The sequence below is a fragment of the Rhinolophus ferrumequinum genome, chromosome 21 (genome assembly GCF_004115265.2).
Source record: "Rhinolophus ferrumequinum isolate MPI-CBG mRhiFer1 chromosome 21, mRhiFer1_v1.p, whole genome shotgun sequence".
Lineage (NCBI taxonomy): Eukaryota > Metazoa > Chordata > Mammalia > Chiroptera > Rhinolophidae > Rhinolophus > Rhinolophus ferrumequinum.
In genome coordinates, this window is record NC_046304.1 from 45,326,613 (window position 1) to 45,346,438 (window position 19,826).

Consider the following 19,826-nt stretch of genomic DNA (forward strand, 5'->3'; position numbering starts at 1 on the left):
TAAATCTATTGTTTACACATACAACCCTGTTGTACCATGTGAGTACAACAGGTACCAGTCAGACACAACAAGACATGTCTTCCAAGGGCCTTCTGTATTCATTTAGCGACATATATGTCTAAAATTGTCCCCTGCTCCCCCTTTCTTCCTCCACAGGCAGATACTCTGATGGAAAAAAATGGCTGAAGGAGTCAAGTCGCTCCCTCACCAATCATCCTCGATTAGTGCAGTTTTTGCGGGCAGTTGGGATTTCGTGTATGGTCACGGTGTGTTTGTACCAATCTGCAAGGTTTATGCTTCTCATCGTGGGGGGTCAGGCGTGATGACGGGGGGCATTTCAGGTTCCAGAAGGGCTCAGGCCTCTTTTGGACCCTGACAAAGTCCTTTCCAGTGTCTTGTGCCCATGGGGACGGTGTGGCCTCCACGGACGGACGACAGCACCCCCGGAGAGGAGAGTAGCTCAAAGGCCAAGCAGACACTTGGCAGGGCTCAGATTTCCTGGACCGGATGGCGGGCCCTAGCCCGGAGGCCCGCGCAACTCTGGCGGGGCACAGGATGCGCGGTCCGGCGTGCGCATCCCGGGCATCCGCCCGCGCTCGGCCCCCGGGCATCCGCCCGCGCTCGGCCCCCAGCGCAGCTGCCGCAGATCCGCCCGGGCCGCCGCCTCCCGGGTGCCTGGAAACGGCAGGAATCCCGGTCCGGGCCTCAAGTCCTCCCCCTGCAGGGGCCACGGGGCGGAGTCGCCCACCTGTCATCCGAGACGCCCCACGTGGGCCAGCTGGAGTGGGGGGCGGGGGTTGAAGGGGAGAGAAAAGGCAGAGGCGGCGAGGGAGGCTGAGTGAGAGTGGGGAGGAGAGAAGAGGGGAGGAAAGGGGAGGAGGAAAGAAGGCAGCTTTCGAAAGCTGCGCACAGAGGGAGCGAAGAGTCGAAGGAAGAATAAAGTGGATCCAAGGCATCCAGAGAGGAACAGGTAAGAAGGGACAGGTAAACAGAAGGCAAGTGCTGAGCTAGAGAGAGCGAAGAACGGAGAAGAGGCAGGAGCGAGGAAGGGCCTGCGGATAAGGACGGAGGTAAGATGAAAGTAGAGCTGAAGGAGAAAGATTCGAGAGTGAGGGGGACTGGGGGGTCCTTCAAGGAGGGGCCAGGGAGAACCTGGGGCCGCTGCGCCTTTAAGGTTGCTTAGGCAACGGCTCTGGCCAGAGCGAGGCACATTGACGTCAGCAGCCGAGCGCTGATTGGCTGCGGCCGGGTTGTTTCCGGTGGAGCCGCCGCGGAGCCGCTATCGCAGAGTGGAGCAGGGCTGGGAGGGAAGTGCTGAGGGAGCTCAGCAAGCCGCAGACTCGCACTCGCAGTCCCGCGCCCTTCGCCGCCCGTCCCCAGGTAAGTGGGGTCGACGAGGGGCCCCGGCGCGGCGAGCTTCGCCGCCTCGCCGCCCGTTTGGGGGAGCTGGACCGATCCAAGATGGCGTCACGGGGAGCGACCTGCAGGGGGACGGCCGCACCCCCTACCCCTCCCCGGCCCCAGCAGGCCCCTCTCCGCAGGCCTCACGCCTGGGGCGGCGCCCCCGACCCCAATCCTGCACCTCCAAGGCCCCCAGGCCGCGGGAACGTCCGCGCCGGTGCGGGGTTCCCCGGCCGCCCCGCCCCCCACTCCCGCGCGCTCCCCCCCACTTCGCGTTGCTCAGGCCCCCGGCCCTCCGCGGCCTTCACCGGCCCTCCGCGGCCAACGCGCCCCCGCCGCCTCCGTCCCCGCGCGCCGCGGCCTTCTCGCTCGCTCTCGTTTTCTGAAGGACAGCAGCTCGATTTTACCGGAATCGGCCGTGGTTGCCGTCGGCGTTTGTGGCTGGTCTTGAGACCCAGCAGGTCTTGTTTTCTTCTCCGGTCTCCTCGCCATCTCCAGCAATCGCGTCTCCTCCTTCCCGGGGTTACCCCCACCCCCAAGGATTTTCGCCTTACTCTTGTATTTCCTTTTGTCCCTTTTCACCGCCCTGCCTTTCCCGAATTTTTTCCCCGAGGCCGCCTCGCCACCACTGTGGCCTTCGGACTTAGAGTGGGATGAGGGATCTGCCTCTCTTCTTCATTTTGTGGCCGTCACTCTGGCATAAGTGGAGGGCACTCTCCCGTCCTTCCTCTCGAAAATAGACGGTAACTATTAACCCCGCCGGCGCAGATTGCATGTGTGATGTCCAACGACTTAACTACCTGCGAGAGTCCCATAGGATCGGTCTTTTCAGAGGAAAGAAAGCTAACACTTCCTCCAGATGACCCCAAGGAGGTGTTCCTGGCTGGGCTTCCTGGGTGCAGTCTGAATCAGCAAGAGTTTCTCAGTGTTTTTAAATATTTCCTGGCATGTAAGCCATTTGAAACAATTTTATCACAACTGAATTTCCAAAAGAAAGAATCTGTGTGATTTCTTAAGAGTAGAGACAATTCTTTGAAATTTTTAAAGTATTAAATAATTTTGAGGAGGAGCAGCCAACTTGTTGGGCTCTTAAGACTTAAGTACAGAGTCAATCGAGGTGTATTCGATTGAAAATCTTAAGGCCGTGAAATCCGGATGTTCAGGGGTTCTGCATGGTGACTGCATTATCTTGGGGGCATCTACCAGTGTCATTTGTTTGGTCTTTTTTAATACATTACTTTGTTTCAAACAAAAAAAAACAGTTTCACATCTTAGACCCAATCCTCTCATTTCTACCAACCAGGGGCTGATCTTTGAATGATTTCTCTGGTCAGTTGAGTATATGTATTGATATTCCTGAAATATATCTGCGTGTTTTGAAGCATGCAAGATGCGATTTATCATTGTTCTTGGTAGTCTTCAGTATTATTTGAAATGTAGAAAGTTTTACTGAAGGAGATTCTTAGTTCTTACGATTGACATGGAAAAGTGGCTGGTATAAATCCATTCTCAAGTGAATGACTTTTTTTTTTAGTGTGTATTTCTGAAGTAGCAGCACGATTCTTTTTCTGTGTTCTCTAATGTATGTTGTCAGGTAGCTGCACACTTTCTCATGATCTGTTAATCCAGTCTTTATTGACCCTTATGAAAGTTGTCAAAACAACATGAGTAACAGTGTAGCACTGTAACTCTTTATTCTAGCCTTTCTTTTACATTTACAGTTTCATTTCAATGGTTTGTGTGCATTATATTTGGAAAAGTCTGATTAGTATTAATTTCAGTTGCAGAGTGGAGGAGACCTCGTTTTTTACTTTTAACTGTTTAGTAATTAGGAGTTAGAAGGAAAACAGTTTATGACTATTGTTAAATTACTAAGGTTTTATTCCAGTGTAAGGTTAGCTGCACATTGCTCTCTCTCTATTTTACTTCACATCGAGGTAGTTCGAACCCTTTAAATTTCATTAAATGTAATTTGTTATATTGAATCTTCATGTAAGCTTAAAACTTAACATATTTTAATACTTTCCTGTCCAGATGAAAAAAATGTTTTGACGTTTTCCTGTCCAAATCTTTTATAGTTTACTTGGTAAGCTTTTTTTCCTTCTATTAAGGATTTTCCCTCTTACCAATGAGTAAGTGTTATAATTAAGAGCTGGAATCTGCTAAAAGAGTCTGGAATAAAAGGTTGCTTTTAAGATTCATCTGAGGTTCCTTTTGTGCTTTAAAAATTTTTAATTACGCTAGTAGTTGGCTAATCAGATCCCTTGCTCCACTGGTTTGCTGGGTGACATTAGGGCATCCCCTGGGATAGGAGTTCGGTATAGGGAATGTCAGATGTTCTTCATTGTGCTTACTTGCTTCCACTTAGGGCCTGCTCATGTGCCCGTGTAATTCTCTGTCCTGTTTACCATTTACACACTTCCCACGTCATCATGGTTTCTTTTACAGAGGGAGAACAGAATGAAATTCCCTAAGGTCCTGACCCCTCGGCAGCCTCCCTCTGCAGGGATAGTAGCTCATACTTCCTCCCTGGAGCTGAGGTTGTTGGCCTCTTATTGTTGCTGCCTACAGAGTCTAGATCCTGCTGCAGCAACTGAATGAAACACTTCCTTGGAAGAATGCTAGTTCTGTACGTCTTAGTCCCCAGCCCCCACCTCCCTTTAAAAAAACATCTACTTAGGAAAAAAAATCCTTGTGAATCAGTCCTAATGAATTTGTTAAGTCAAAGGCCAAATTGGCATTTGCTCTTTATAAATAGTTTACATAAGCATATGTTTTTTCCTCATAGAGAACCATGGCGTCTGGCAGCACTGCCGCCAGCGAGGAGGAGCGCAGCCTCCGGGAATGTGAGCTGTACGTGCAGAAGCACAACATTCAGGCCCTGCTGAAAGATTCTATTGTGCAGTTGTGCACCGTCCGGCCCGAGAGACCCATGGCATTCCTCAGGGAATACTTTGAGAGGCTGGAGAAGGTAAAAATAAGTGTGGGGAGATGACGAGATGACCCTGACAACTGTTCAGTGCAGTGCTGTAGAATGTCACTAATTTGTAGCTTTTGGGAGAAAAGGAATTCTGACCAAATAAGTCTGAAATAGAATTTGAAAAAAGAAATACAGTTAAGGCATTTGTAGTGATTTTTAGCTTTGTAATCATAGTTTATCAGAAAATATACCTGTGTGCAAAGTTTACTTGACCAACAAAAGGTTTCCAAACTTGTAACTGTTTTGATTGATACATAAAACTGGCTAAAATAAACTGATTACAATTGATCAGATACAATTGAACAGTAGTAGTAACAGTATTTGTGTGAAATGAGAAATTCTGTAGTACTTGAAAGCAGTTAATGCTTTTCTCTTCCTCAGCAAAGCAACTAAACTTAACACTTACCCCAGCCTTTTGAAACCAAGGTAGTGAAACATTTTAATCTAGCTTGTGACTGATGTATCAGAAACTCTGAATGAGTGAAGTTCATTTTATTGTAGAAAATACCTCAGATGAATTGACTATAGAGCAGAGATCAAGGTTGATGGTTGTCAAAATTGTATTTACAATTTTGGTCAGGATGTGTTTCTTTTTGAAGAAAGTTAATCCAGTTTTTATTCTTTGTTTTTCCAGTTTTTATTCTTTTGTTCATCCTCATTGTGTGTATGTCAGTGTGACATATGGTGTACGTTTTTCTAAGCAAAATGATAATTTTGCATCAAGGACAATGCTTTAATTCCATTCCCTCAACAAATGATGAATGAGAAAGTCTGGATCACTAAATGTTTTGAGTAGTTTGATTTGCTTCTGTAAATCAGTGAAATGAATTCACAGGTTTTCTTATGCATATTGAAGTTTTGACGTGGTTCATGATGATTATGAACCAATTAAGCATTCCTTAGGTATATGATCATTATCTAATTGCGTAATGGAAATATTTGTAATATATCCCATTGGTTTGGACAGTTTCTTAATCAGCACAGCTTATTAGTAAAATAATCTGTTTATACTAAGATTTTAAAATGTTTGGGTAGCTCAGTGATCAGGCATCTTAACAATAACAACCAGCTCTGTAAATATAGCCGTGCTGTCTCAGAATTGTAGTAGGAAGTCTGGTTTTCTCTTTTTTAAGCAATTTCCAAATAGTGAAATACGTTAGAGCCAGGCTGCTAGGGATGTTTTTGTTTTGAGATAAAGTATGTTCCTAGAGATCTAGTTCTGAAATGGGTCTTTGTAAGGTGATCCCTCTTCTCTTTGGATGTCAATAGAAACCACTAAATGAGGGGATGAAGTTGGTGAGACATTAAGCGTGTGTCTTTTTTTTATTTTATTTTTTTATTTTATTGGGGAATATGTGTTTCTCCAGGGCCCATCAGCTCCAAGTAGTTGTCTTTCAATCTTGTTCTGGAGGGCGCAGCTCAGCTCCAAGTCCAGTTGCTGTTTTCAATCTTTAGTTGCAGGGGGCGCAGCCCAGCATCCCTTGCAGGAATTGAACCCACAACCTTGTTAAGGGCTCGCGCTCTAACCAGCTGAGCCATCCGGCCGCCCCTCCGGAAGCTCAGCAGCAGCTCATTGTCTTCAATTTAGTTGTGGAGGGCACAGCTCACTGTCTCACGTGGGAATCAAACTGGCAACCCTGTTGTTCAGAGCTCGCACTCTAAACAACTGAGCCATCCAGCTGCCCCTAAGCGTGTGTCTTTTTATAGGGAGTGTTGAGTGTGTGGTGCTAGTTTCAAAGCCTGTGCTTGCCATTGCATTGTTTAAGCACTCCCCAAGGGGGAAAGCAAGAAATCATTAGTTTCTTTGCAGATGGAATTGTTAGATTTAATATGTGTTGGCTTCTTTTAATAAAAGTCACAGCTTTTCCTATAATGCAAGGGTCTTTGTTCACTTGCATGCATTCCTGTAGCCAGGGTTGAATATAGATATGGAAACTTCTAAGTAGCTAGATTTTCAGCTTTTAGACAGGTCTTTAGTCTGTGCGTTAGGGTAGGTTTATATGTTTGAAAATACAGTCACATTCTTGTCTTTTCCTTCCTTGTGTTAACCAGGGGTCATATTTCTGGCATCCTCAGCTACTGAGTGCGTCAGAAACTCTCACAGTTGGTCTATTGAAGTCTTTTACTTCAGGCCCTCAACTGGAATTTGAGTCCTCTTTTATGTGTATATTTATTAGAACCTTGCCTGTCTGCTAGATGAGAGGAATTTTAATAGCTACAGCCATTGAGTGTCTCCTTTGTGCCAGGTACCGTGTGAAGCACTTTACATACATACATACGTACTCATTATTTCAGACATGTGAGGTCGGTGATCATCACCATTTTACAGAAGTAGCAGATACAACTGAGAAATTAAGCACCTTGGCTGTCTATGGTCATGCAGTGTGACAGTTAGCTTTTGTTGCGGCAGCATGCAGCCCTGGAACTTCAGCGGCTTACTACGACAGACCTTCCTCAGTGCCTAGTCATACGCTGCTCTTCTGGGCTCAGCCCATCTTGTTTTCTTCACTGCACAGTGTCGTGTTCTGGGCTGAGTAGAAGGAGCAGCCACTATAGAGAGCATGCTGTTGTCAAGGCAGAGAGGGGACAGAAGCTCCAGGGGGCAGCGCCAAACCATACAAACCACATGTGGTGTGGACCTTCACTTCCATTCCACGGCCCAGCCCCACTTCAGTCAGTGGGAAGTGTACTTCACCCACAGGGAAGGATGGAATGGGAAGGGCTGGGAGGAAACAGATAACTGTGAAAGCATATTTAGTGGTGGGGACCGAATCGGAACTTAAAACATTAGAACATTCCAATACATGATAGTGATGGAAGGAGGTAGGATTTGGGTGGTGAACACAGAAATGTACAGATGAGGTGTTACAGAATTGTACACTCGAAACCCATGTAATTTTATTAACCAGAGTCACCCCAGTTTAAAAAAAAACACATTAGAACATAATGTTATTCACCAGTAGGTAGCTTGGGAAGGTTTATTTTTTGGGAGGGGAGGGGATTGTTTTAATACATGAAAGAAGTGAAGAGGGATGAGACTGACAGAATGATAAGACTAAGAAAAAGGATATAAAAATATATCATAATACATATTAGAAATCAATCTCAGTGGCTCTGAGTCATTAAGATGAAGTGATACCTTAAAATCAAAATGCTTTTGGTACTCCAAAATTATCTTAAAAATTCAGTTAGAATACAGTTCCAAATGAGATGTTATTTGTGAAATTTTTAATGACTTTTTTGTGAAATTCCAATGACACATTTTGGGGGTAGAATTTGTGTTTTCATTTATACTCTTAAACTTGAAACTTTGGAGGAGATTTGAGTTTTATAGTTCTGTGTTAATAGGGAATTGGGAAAACCTTACTGGTTATTGCGATTACCAGAATGAAAATGGAGTTTTCTAAAAAATTTGTTACATATTCACTTATGTTCAAAATTTTGCAGGTACAAATGAGTGTAACAATAAAATGTCTCCATCCCACTTGGTTGTGTTCCTTGAACACATCCAGCGTTCCATAGGTAGTATATGGGCATTTACAGACAAATTCATATATAAAATAGCTTTCTAGTCTTTTCCAACACGTTTGGCATTCCATTGTATGGGTATAGTATAATTAATTAAATACTCCATTGATGACCAATTTGGTTGTTTCCAGTGTTCTATTAAAACCTATGATACAATGACTAACTTTGTATATATATATATACCTTATATGCATATCTTAGAATAAATTTCTAGACGTGGAATTACTGGATTACTTGGTTAAGAAGTAAATGCATCTGTAATCAAATATACAAATATTCTAAAGCTATTTTTATTACGTTTTTCCCATTATTTTTCTAATTGAAAATTAGAAAATTCAGAGAAATGAGAAAAAGCAAACCCCTCCCTCCAAAATAAAATAAAATAAAATTCAAGCATGATTCTACTAATAGAAATTAACACTGTTACTACCATGATGGTAATTGTTCTGGACCTTTTTTGCTGCATGTATGTAGTTCTTTTATTTGTCTTGATGCCAAAAGCAGTGTTGAGTACCATGCGAGAGAGAAAAAAGAAGGCATCTCCTTAGTTTCATTTTTATCAAAAAATTTTCTGAAATAAATGCTAATAAGTTAATTTTGAATTTCAAAGATGGTTTAGAAAAATACTGGAGAATGAGTCAAGAAAGTAGTGGATAACACAGTCTTGCTTTTTTATTATTATTTTATGTCAGGCGTAATAACTCATTCTTTACTGCAGACCTGAGAAGAATTTTTTAAAGGCTCTAGATTTGAAAAATAATAATGTTAAATAGTTCATCTCAGTTTTTATATAAATTGGTTTAACAAGAAGTTTTTAAAAGAAGGTAAACTCTTTTTTGGCTCAACATCAAGTGTAAATGCTGATAATAAAGAATGCTTCTAGCTCTGCTGGGAGAAGTATTGTTAAATCTGATCTTACTAAAATTCTTGGTTACCAACACATCATTTCATTGTTTGTTTCTGAGACTCCAGCTAGAAATGAATTCCATGGGCTCAGGATCCTCTTACTGATTTTTGTATTTTCCTTGCCTAACGCAGACTTGACATGCAGGTCGAGAATGCTTATTGAATTAATGAAATAACCCGGTAATGTAGACGACATCCTTGGATCACTGCTGTGCTTAGATAACATTCCTTTTGTGGGGAGGGCGTTTCATGTTATCTGCAGCAGCACACAAAAACCCTCATTCCTCAAGATTTTGTTTAGCCGTTTATTGCTCTTGTGTGTATTACAAATCGTTGTTATCAATGTATTACTATAGAGTATCTAGTTTTTTACTTGCATGTTACATGTCCTTGTAATAATTAAAGCCTTTCATTCATTAATAAGTATAGCATCTCTTATCATTTGAGAAACAGTATAGCCCTTTCAGAGTATTTCTTATCAAGCTCTAGTCCATTTTTTCCCAATTAAAATGGGCCTTTCCTCTTAACTTTCACATTGGTAATAGAGGAAGAGATTTGAAGTGATTGAGGTGGACGGACTCTCATTGGAATATGAAAATACCAACTTTACATTCGGAAAGATCTCATTTTATAAACTTATAATTATTTTCAGGAAGAGGCAAAACAGATTCAGAATCTGCAGAAAGTAAGCACTCGTGGAGATTCGAGGGAGGATGAAATCTCTCCTCCTCCACCCAACCCAGTGGTGAAAGGCCGGAGGCGACGTGGAGCCATCAGCGCTGAAGTCTACACGGAGGAAGATGCTGCATCCTATGTTAGAAAGGTAATTTTGATGTGTACACACAGGGCCAGTGCTCTCGGGACCCACTGGAAGTCCTAGGTTCTTTTGATGAATGCACGCACGGTTCTGAATAGTAAAACACAAACAGGATGGATCATACTCCATCCTGTATGGGTCTTGGGTACTGGGGAACAGTACTAACAGTGATTATAAAGCAGTGACTGATTGTATTTAGGGACTTTCTTTTCCATGTCCTTGTTTTGCTGTAGAAGCAGGCCGTACTCCTTTTTCTCTTGAATCATGGTGTCAATTTTTTGACATCCTGTAATTCATGTTGTGGCTTATTTAACCTTTCATCTTAGAAGCTTCATTCATCCTAATCGGCTCTTCCTTAGAACCTGCCTGTTATTTCCAGTTATGCTGTTAACCTGAAGGGGGAAGAGAATTGTCCTGGCAAGAGGCTTGTGAAACTAATTAGTATATGATTACAGTTTAAAAAATGACTAATTACCATAAAGTGTTTACTTTCGCCTCAGAATAATGACCTTGGTCAAGGGGTTTTTGGTTTGTTTTTTCAGTTGTTATCTGGGAACAAATACCAGCCTTTAAATACCCGTCTGGCTGTAGGAAAGGGGATTAATTAGTCAATATTTGTTTTGTACTTTCTGGATCAAAGGTAGTACAAGTGTGTTATGTTGAAAATACTTAACTCAAAGCAGTCTTGTTTAAATGCCATAATGTAGCTTGACATTTAAATGAAATGCAGGTTTACAAGCGTGAAATGTTTTTGGTTTATGGAATCGTCACTTGACCTTCTATTCTTTTCTAGGTTATACCAAAAGATTATAAGACAATGGCTGCTTTAGCCAAGGCCATTGAAAAGAATGTGCTGTTTTCACATCTTGATGATAATGAGAGAAGGTAGGTACAGGTTCTTTGTTACACTGTTTCCCATTTTGGCTGTAGTCCTAACCTAGTCTCATCAGTGTTTCAAGGCAGGTTTCAAGGCTTACTACTGTTTACCTGATGGCAATATGGGCTGAATATCTGGGAGCTTTAATTTTAAGGTTAATGTTTGAAATCCATAGAAGAGGCACATGAAATTTAACATGAGGCCTTTTATCCCTTGCAGTGATATTTTTGATGCCATGTTTCCAGTTTCCTTTATTGCTGGAGAAACTGTTATTCAGCAAGGTAAGAGCTGCTGCCTTCATGACCTGGAGATGTGATGAAACTAGGATTTTTCAAAATTGAAGTTTGTTTTCCTTTTACCCTTTTCTTTCTTTTATACCACTTCTTTTATACTTTTATGCTTCTTTTATACTTCTTTCATACTACTGGATTTTATACTATTTGTTTTTTAAAATAACACTGTCTGAGCTAAAATGCACACTTTCCCTAAGGGACTAGTATTTCCCTAGTATCTGATACAGTTTTGTTGATAGTAACTGTTAAAGGAAATTCCTACATTTTTATATTGAATGTTGCGTGGAATTTCAGAACTGTATCTATCTTATATACCCTTTATGTTGATTGTTACCTACTCATACAGTAAAGTAGGAAATAAGCAAAACACATGCATTCTTTATCATGTAGCTCATCCATTTGTGAGGTTTTATGCCTTCTAATGATTCTTACCTTCTTGCCCACACATACCGTGTTTCCCCTGAAAGTAAGACCAGGTCTTATATTCAGTTTTCCAAAAGATGCATTGGGGCTTATGTTCAGGGGATGTCATCCTGAAAAATCATGCTAGGGCTTATTTTCCGGTTAGCTTTTATTTTCGGGGAAACACGGTACTAACATGGATCTAATCTTTTTGGTATCCCTTGCCTTTTTTTCCTTTCTTCTTAATCTTATATTTTCATGGGTCTTGATAATCCATATATTTATTTTCCTATTTGTGACAATGTGAGATTTTGTTACTTATTATTTGGGTTTTATTTTGTTGTGATAAATCATAGGCAGTTAATATTTTTGTACACATATATAGCCCTTTTTAGTTATTTTTCAGAGATACTCTTTATGAAATGACTGAAAATTTGATCAATTTTATGACTTGAAATATATTGCTGGACTTTTTTCCCTGAAAGATTGTGTAAATTTATAACACACTTTTCTCTTATAGCACCACTATAAAATAAGTGTTATTTTACATTAACTTGATAGTTTCTGTTTGTATTTATTTAATTTGTAAAATGCTTTTAACTTTCTTACTCTCTTTTAGGTGACGAGGGGGATAATTTCTATGTGATTGATCAAGGAGAAATGGATGTAAGTTTTAACAGGAGCAAAAATATGTTGACAATTTTAAGTCCATGTATTGATATTTACTGCTTCTAAGAGTTTCTGAAGGGCTATTACAGCCCTCGTATGTCAAATTTTATCAGGACGCTGTGAAAAATATTTTAATGACAAAGTTTTTAAAGGTAATTTCTTTAGCTTGACATGCAGTTCAGAACTTTTGCATGCGTGCTGTGGAGTAAGATGGATGTAAGGGGGTGTCTGGAGCCAGTCGTCAGCTATGAGACTTGGTACAAGTGTCTCGATTCTATAGGTTTGGTTAACAGATGAAATGGGGACAGTAATAGTGTTGCTCCCCGGATTATTAGACTGGTCAGTGCCTCATGCAAGTAAACTGCTTATTAGCGCAGGAGTGTTCAGCCCGGCACTCTTACATGGATGGTTGTCATCCGTGCTTAGCTCACCGTCTTGCTGTGATCGTCCCCACACAGTACTTTTGTCTTACCAGGTAATTAAACCAGGGAAATCACAGACACTCTGAACTTACTGAACTCATTGTCAGAAGTCAACTATTTTGCTCTGCTGTGTACTGAAAACATAATATATTCTATTTTAAAACAAAGTTCAGGTTTCTGACTCCTGAAGGAGGTTTGCAGGGTTTTAATACTGAGGTGTTTGTGTATGTAGACAAAACAGTTCTTTGTCATTTGCACTTTAGGTCTATGTCAACAATGAATGGGCGACCAGTGTTGGGGAAGGAGGGAGTTTTGGAGAACTTGCTTTGATTTATGGAACACCTAGAGCGGCCACTGTCAAAGCCAAGACAAATGTGAAGTTGTGGGGCATTGACCGAGACAGCTATAGAAGAATCCTTATGGTAAGACGCCAGGGCTTCGGGGGTGTGATGTAGAATTCCGTCTAAGATTATAACTAATGTTTACAGTGAATCATTGAATAATAACACCAAATTAAAATGAAAATGAATGCTTTGCATCGAGCCCAATGTAGCATCCTTTATTGTACCATTTGAAACAGTGATCTTTTAGAACAAAAGTTGGGCCAGAAATAACATGGGAAACAAATGTGGTGTCTACGGAATGGTGAGCTCATGTTTGGAACTCTCCATTTGCCGATAGATGCGTCTTCACTCGCTGAATCTTTACGCATCACAGATAGTCTGATAGATGCTGCTGCTGCTAAGTGCATGAGGTTACGTAAGGCCATTCATAAGTTACCAGCTTCCCTACCAGAAAGTGGGTCATCAGGAATGCAAATGTCACCTCCCCTCTCTCCAAACGAATAAGTAAAATAATAAAACCACTGGAACTTCCTGCTGATATAGTCAGACTTTTTGAGAACTTTGTGACAAATTATAGAGCAGCTTTGGGTGTTTAAGTCCCCGCTAATGGCATTTGTCATCTTGAATGGTTTTCTAAATTTGTACACTGCTTGTTGGGCTATTTGACAATATGCAGTTGGATGCAGTTTGAAAATTTTTTGTATTTGGGGGATGAATGGAGATACAGATGTACATATATACACACTTATAATTTTATAAGTACATAAATTGCCAAGGCAATTTACTGTGTAAGGAATGTTTATTATAGAGGGCTGTGTTTCTCCCTTTTCCTCCCAGATATATTTAACAAACTTTGCAGATAAGACAACTTGGTTAAGTTTGGGGATGTGGCACTTTTTTTGGGGGTGGGGGCGTGGGCTATAAGTGGTAACAGTTTTATTTCCTTACTTCCATGGAGGATTGGCGCTGTGAGGAAGGAGCCTGGGCTGGAAATATATTTAGCTATAGTGACATACGAGTATATTACTTGGTTGTTTTTTTGGAGAACTTATCATTTGCTTTTTTGGCATTTCACTAATTGGTGGTACTCGGAACTATCTTTGGCCATACATCTGACATTCCTTTTAGGAGCAAGTGATTAAGAGCTTTTTATTGAGCTAAACAGGGCCTTACCCTCTTCAACATGAAGAAAAATACTCATGTATTAAGCAGCAGCAGCAGCAGCAAACTGTGACTTCTCTTTTTCTCATTTACTTGAAACTTTTTTATTCCACAGCATTATATGATAATTACACATTTTCACATGACGTTTGTTACTTTTTTTATTTATAGGGAAGCACTCTGAGAAAGCGGAAGATGTATGAGGAGTTTCTTAGTAAAGTTTCCATTTTAGGTGAGTTTTGGAAGATTGCATGAAGAATTATTAAATTGAAGTGTTAGCGATATTTAAGCAGAACCTGTTGTATTTCATAAAAACTGCTCTAGTTATCAGTTCTGTTTTTGCTAATAGTAATGCAAACACATGGAATACAGAGTTGAAGTTGGACTAAGAAGTAATTTTGAAGTGTGTTTAATTTGCTAGTATGTCACTAACCTCTTAATTAGAAATGATTGGACCAGGGAAAAGCCTTCTGGAATTACATGCTCCTCATTTCTCCTGGAGAGACAAAAAGGCTAAAAGTGTTCCCCTTAGGACAGTGGACTTCCACAGTTATTCATGCCTCCTGGGGCTTCTGTCTCTCTTGCTCCATCAGTGAGTTTATTGGCTGAGGAAAGGGAGTATTTCCAAGAATGCATTTCCTTTGTAGAAAGACTAGGTGTCATTTATTGGCTTTCTCTGAAAAACTGCCAGAAGTTTTGTTGAGATTTTGGAGATAAATGTATTTTTACAACCTGTTCTTCACTGAGATGAAAGATGGTGATTTTTATAAGGTAAAATGTCTTCTGCCATTGTTTTGTTACAGTGAATTGATTCCCCACCCCCCCTTTTTTTGTCCTTTCTTTGAAATGGTTACATTTTCTTAGTGTCTTGGGTGTTAGTTTGGCCTTTGGGAACTAAAGTTATTTTCTAGTTCTTGTTGGTTTCATAAATTAATTCAACTGAGGATTTAAATAGATAATTTCTGTGAACCTGTGGAATAATATGGATGATGACACTATTACTTTTGGCTCCTGTAATTACAGGTTTGATTTGCATTGATGGCAGTCTTTAGGAATACTTAATGATTACATTTTTAAATTTCTTTACCATTGGGTGCAGTTAGTATAAATTAACCTGGTCACTGGGGATGCTGAAGTAAAGATCTAAGGATTCTCTGTAAGTAATGGGGGCATCTTGCTGAGACTAGAGGTAATTGAAGACAGGTGCCATGTTTAATCGGAGACACGACTAGAGTGTTGAATAGGCATGGCTATTTGGTTGAGTCTCTATACTTTTTGTTTGGACGTTTTTAGCAATACCAAATAATGCAGAGGAATTCTTCTGATTCTTGCTTTTCAGAATCTCTGGACAAATGGGAACGTCTGACGGTAGCTGATGCCTTGGAACCGGTCCAGTTTGAAGATGGGCAGAAGATTGTGGTGCAAGGAGAGCCAGGGGACGAGTTCTTCATTATTTTAGAGGTAAAGAACTCTACATTTGACACATTAAGAAGTTGTATGCTCTATGAGAGAAAAAAGGGTTACCTCTGATTCACACCTTAGATTTAAAGAATGTCTGACAGTTTTATTTAAAAATTGCATTTCACTTTGAAATGCTGTTATTTGGTTTCCCTTCAGACCACCACATTTTAAATGAGTTGGACTCAGAATTGTGGAAGGGTTGGTTTTTCATAAAGTAATAGCCAGATTCTGACCCACTCAAAATTAATCCTCATGCAAGCTAAGCATTTAGCATAGCAAGCTGATAATTCTGCACCATCTTTCTTAAAATCGTGTTGGGGCCATTTGGCATCCAAGTATCAAAGGCAAGTATTCAAATTCTAAAAGTTACTATGTTTCATATTTTCACAATCCATGGAAACATATAGCAGATGCTTTTGACTGCCAAGTAGATCCAAAAGGATTTTCTATGAATGTGGCTCAGTAGATGGTAATGTGTTTTATTTAACCTGAGGTTGAGGGACTGTCTGTAAAGGGCCCAATGGGAAGTATTTTAGGCTTTGTGAGCCTGAAGTTTCTGTTGTGAAGACACCTCTGTTGTCATAGTGCAAAAGCAGCTGTAGACACTGTGTAAATGAATTGGGCGTGGTGTTCCTATAAAAATTTACGTTTGAAAGCAGGTGTCTGGTATCAAGCTTGGGATCTGTGCTCCCAGCTGCAGTCACTAACCTGAGTCTGAACTCTTCAAGTACCTTTGCCTCATGAGATGGCCCCTCGCGGGGGCTGCTGGGTAAATAGGAATCAAAGCTCATGCAGTGACTCTTAAGTCAGCTTTCAGATGAACACAGAATTTGAAATAACCACAGAATCCTTTTTTGTTTTTGGCAAAGCCGTTAAAATTGCGTAGGATATTTAAAATGACACCCTGGATTTGAAAGTACTTGTTTTGCTTTTTGGTGATTTTATTATAGGGCTCAGCTGCTGTGCTGCAACGTAGGTCAGAAAACGAAGAGTTTGTTGAAGTGGGAAGATTGGGGCCTTCTGATTATTTTGGTATGTAGATTTCCTCACAATACATGCATAGTTTCTTTAAGTCACCTTTCAGTGTGATACCGTCTTTCATAATTTGTCTTTTCTTCTCCTGAATGTAGTTTTTTAATTGTGGTCTTTTTTGCCTCTCAGAGAAGTGGTATGAGATTTTGACCTTAACTCAGTTAATAATTAAGTTATCGATTGTCTCATACCTATCAGGTTTTTTTTAAGTGCAGACGTGGTGTGGCCTGTACTTAGTTACTGGGAGAAACACACATTTGTTTTCTCACTTTCTCGGAAGTGTGCCTCGAAGAAAATGTTCCCCATAGAAGTTAGCCGCCTCTTATCCTTCTTGTTTTCCTCCTACAGGTGAAATAGCACTGCTGATGAATCGTCCTCGTGCTGCCACGGTGGTGGCTCGTGGCCCTTTGAAGTGCGTTAAGCTGGACCGACCTAGATTTGAACGTGTCCTTGGCCCATGCTCAGATATTCTCAAACGAAACATCCAGCAGTACAACAGTTTTGTGTCACTGTCTGTCTGAAATCTGCCTCCTGTGCCTCCCTTTTCTTCTCCCCCCAGTCCATGCTTCACTCTCGCAGATGCTTTATTTCCCCTATTTGCAGCGCCACGTGGCCACTGGCATCGCAGCTTCTTGTCTGTTTATATTAAAAGTTGCTTTTATTGCACCGTTTTTAATTTGGAGCATTAACTGAATGCTCATACACAGTGAAATAAATAGAAGGAGTTTTACGGAGACTTTGCTGTTATGCTTCTCTTTGTGCAGTTAGTACTCAGCGTGGGCAGTCCTGCCACGCCTTCTGGGGAGGGCAGACTCCTGCACCAGATGAATTACCAGAGTAACGATGTAACAGTGCAAGGTTTTTTTTTTAAGTGATGTAATTTTCTAGTTATAAGCATATTTTAGACTGGCCATATATGCTGTGTTTCTTTATAGAATAAATGATTTCTCATTAAGCTCTAAGAATTAGGAAAAATGGATATAAAAGAGTCTTAGAAAGATATCTGCCTGTATTTAAACTAGATTAAGGGTGGGAAAATGCCCATTTTTGCTAATTATCAGATAGATATGATCTGTTCCTTTTTTTTTTTTTCTTTTTAACCAGAATTTTTGTTTGTCAGGCTAATTTGCCTGGTATCGTTTGATGTTTTTTTCCTCTAGTTCTGAAATACGTTTAGGTGTGGCTATCTACACCTGCCTTTTGAGTTTGAAACTAAATCATAGGCTGCATATATTGGGTTATGATTTAACTACATCTGCCTCAGCTCACAGATCCTGATTAGACCTTTATCCAGCTCAGCTCGTGCCAAATGATCATCAGATGCTGAATTGAGAATAAGAATTCGAGGTCTCCACTCTCGGTTCTTAACTTAGAGCTTTTGGTTGATGCACATCTTTCAGTTGACTCCAGGATAATCTTCTGTGCTCGTTAAATGCTGATTCCAGAAGATTGGATTTGATGAGAATAGATAGAATAGATGGAACAAATGTCCTATGGAGGTGATGTTACAAAAGCGATAAATAAAGGCCAGGTGGACAGGGTTCAGTGTTGGGAACTTTGCCCCACTCACTTCACTGGGGCAAGAGATTTGGGGAGATGGTTTTTACTTTGATTTGACCTTTTCCCTCCTTTTTACATCGGCTAGAATTTATGGGGGGGGTTGGGGTGGGGTCGGATGTGTCTGTGTTGTTTCAAATGGGTCTAAAAGGCCATCCTGCTGAACAGTTCTGCTTTCCTATTTAGCATTTATTTCTCTGACAAACTTTTTTTTTATTTTTAAGAAAACTTGTGTTTTGAGTCTTAACTGTATTTCAGTATTTTCCAGCCTTATCAACTTTATGTTACATTTTTCCATGTGCACCAATGGTACCTAACAGTTCATTTTTATTGTTGTTTTTTAAAACAAATTCTCACAGTTCCATAACGTAGGCACTTTTGTTTTCATTGTGATTTATATATAATGTAGGGTTATGTTTGGGAGTGATTGCAAGCATTTTTCCATCTGTATGCAACTGACTCTGATTATTAATCTCCTCTTCTACCCTTTCCCAGGTAATTTAAATTGATCATGGTAGATTATTTTTTTTTCATAGATTTGAACAATTTTTAGGTTGTTACTAAGTTTGGAGTATAAATCTGGGAAGTTTTACATTTTAGTGTGGGATAGAAAGCTACCCTATTACAAATTTTTTATTTTCCCAAATAATCTATATTAAATGAGGGTTTTCTGATCTATACTTTGTGTTTAGCTACCTTTTTATATTTAAAAAATTAAAAATAAAAATTCTGTTATTAGCGTAAAGCTTGATTTGATCTTTGTTTAAATGCCAAAACTGTACTTCAGTGAATTATCTAGAATGCCATAAATTTGCACAGTTTCATATATGTATAGTATAATCATGTTCATGTATATTTAGATACATATAAATGCTTTTGAAATGAGTTTTGCTCTTAAATAATTTGGCTTGCTGTTTACTCCCCTTTGTAGTTTTTAATCTAAGAAATTTTAAGTCTAAATTTAAAAATTATCACATCTAAAGCTTTATCTTTGTGCAATCTGAATATGTGTGAGAAACCATGATTGGCGTAATTTGTCTTAGTTAATATTCAGGGCTTTAGAAGTCGTGATTTCTGGGTGTGGTAAGTGATTCTCTGCGGTCTACTGCTCTAGAAAGTAGAGATGGCCAAAGGACCATTTTGTTTGTATTATGTCCTGGTTACTAGTCTGATTATACCGTGTGTGCTAATATACTCTATTCTTTTTGTTATAGATTGTCTTAATAGTAGGTCAAGTAATAAAAAAGGTGAAATAATTTAAATTCTTAAATGAATCAGTTTTTCTTCCCTTTCTCCTTCTCTTCTCCACCTCCCCCAGAATCTCCTAATCTGGTGGGCAAGAATGAAAATCAAGCCAGTTATGGGATTGGTGTTTTGAAAAGAGTCATATGTTTGTTTTCAATTGGTTTCCAAGTCAGTTTGTCAAAGAATGCATCTTGCTTAAAAGGATAATGGAGATACAGCAGATCTGTTTACCGAGTTATAGAAGGAAAAGATTAATTCAGAAGCTGAAGATTTCCTATTTATTGAAGACAGATTGGTTCTCTGGCCTTGGAACTTTCCCAGACTTAATGGGGAAACATTTCTGAATCAGTAAACTTTTTGGTTTAAATTTAATATATTCACTTAGATATTTAGGTGTGCCTATTTTGCATGTATAAAATGTTATTTCTGATATCTGTTCCTCAGATTTCAGAGAAGTGAGATGATTAAGTTGTACTCATTAATGTATTGGTATTAATTTCTTGACGTCCAGTGAAGTTGGAGATTCGTTATATTCTGGAACATCCCGTAATTTGTAGTGCAGTATAACACATGCCCCGTGTTGATGATTCAGTAATCCATTCCCTCCCTCACTGGAGTGGGGCCCATTAGAGGCACAACAGAATGTAACTAAAGAAAATGTTCCTGGGCTGGTTGTACTGCTTACCGTTTAATCCTCCCTCTAACACACTGGCTCCTATACAATGGTTTTT

General features: G+C 40.1%; 1 protein-coding gene across 4 annotated transcripts; it reads left to right on the forward strand.

Annotated features, from left to right (window-relative positions):
* The first annotated feature begins 817 nt into the window (after positions 1 to 817).
* PRKAR1A (protein kinase cAMP-dependent type I regulatory subunit alpha) lies at positions 818 to 19,112 on the forward strand. 4 transcript variants are annotated; one of them, XM_033090460.1, is made up of 11 exons: positions 818 to 970; positions 4,190 to 4,372; positions 9,468 to 9,638; positions 10,426 to 10,517; positions 10,729 to 10,790; positions 11,824 to 11,870; positions 12,559 to 12,717; positions 13,972 to 14,032; positions 15,140 to 15,261; positions 16,212 to 16,293; positions 16,642 to 19,112. In XM_033090460.1, exons 2-11 carry the CDS (start codon positions 4,196 to 4,198, stop codon positions 16,812 to 16,814), a joined length of 1,146 nt encoding a protein of 381 aa, XP_032946351.1. In that variant the 5' UTR covers positions 818 to 970; positions 4,190 to 4,195; the 3' UTR covers positions 16,815 to 19,112. The 4 variants fall into 4 exon arrangements, with proteins under 4 accessions (XP_032946351.1, XP_032946350.1, XP_032946349.1 ...); XM_033090459.1 differs by having other exon boundaries at positions 878 to 1,070; XM_033090458.1 differs by lacking the exon at positions 818 to 970 and adding an exon at positions 1,223 to 1,380.
* Positions 19,113 to 19,826: the final 714 nt, after the last annotated feature.

Excerpts from the sequence above, each read along its gene's own strand:
- PRKAR1A (XM_033090460.1), top strand. The coding sequence starts at position 4,196 with ATGGCGTCTGGCAGCACTGCCGCCAGCGAGGAGGAGCGCAGCCTCCGG. Across the intron at positions 10,518-10,728 it reads CTTGATGATAATGAGAGAAG|TGATATTTTTGATGCCATGT; the intron begins GTAGGTACAGGT and ends TATCCCTTGCAG. Across the intron at positions 11,871-12,558 it reads TTGATCAAGGAGAAATGGAT|GTCTATGTCAACAATGAATG; the intron begins GTAAGTTTTAAC and ends TTTGCACTTTAG.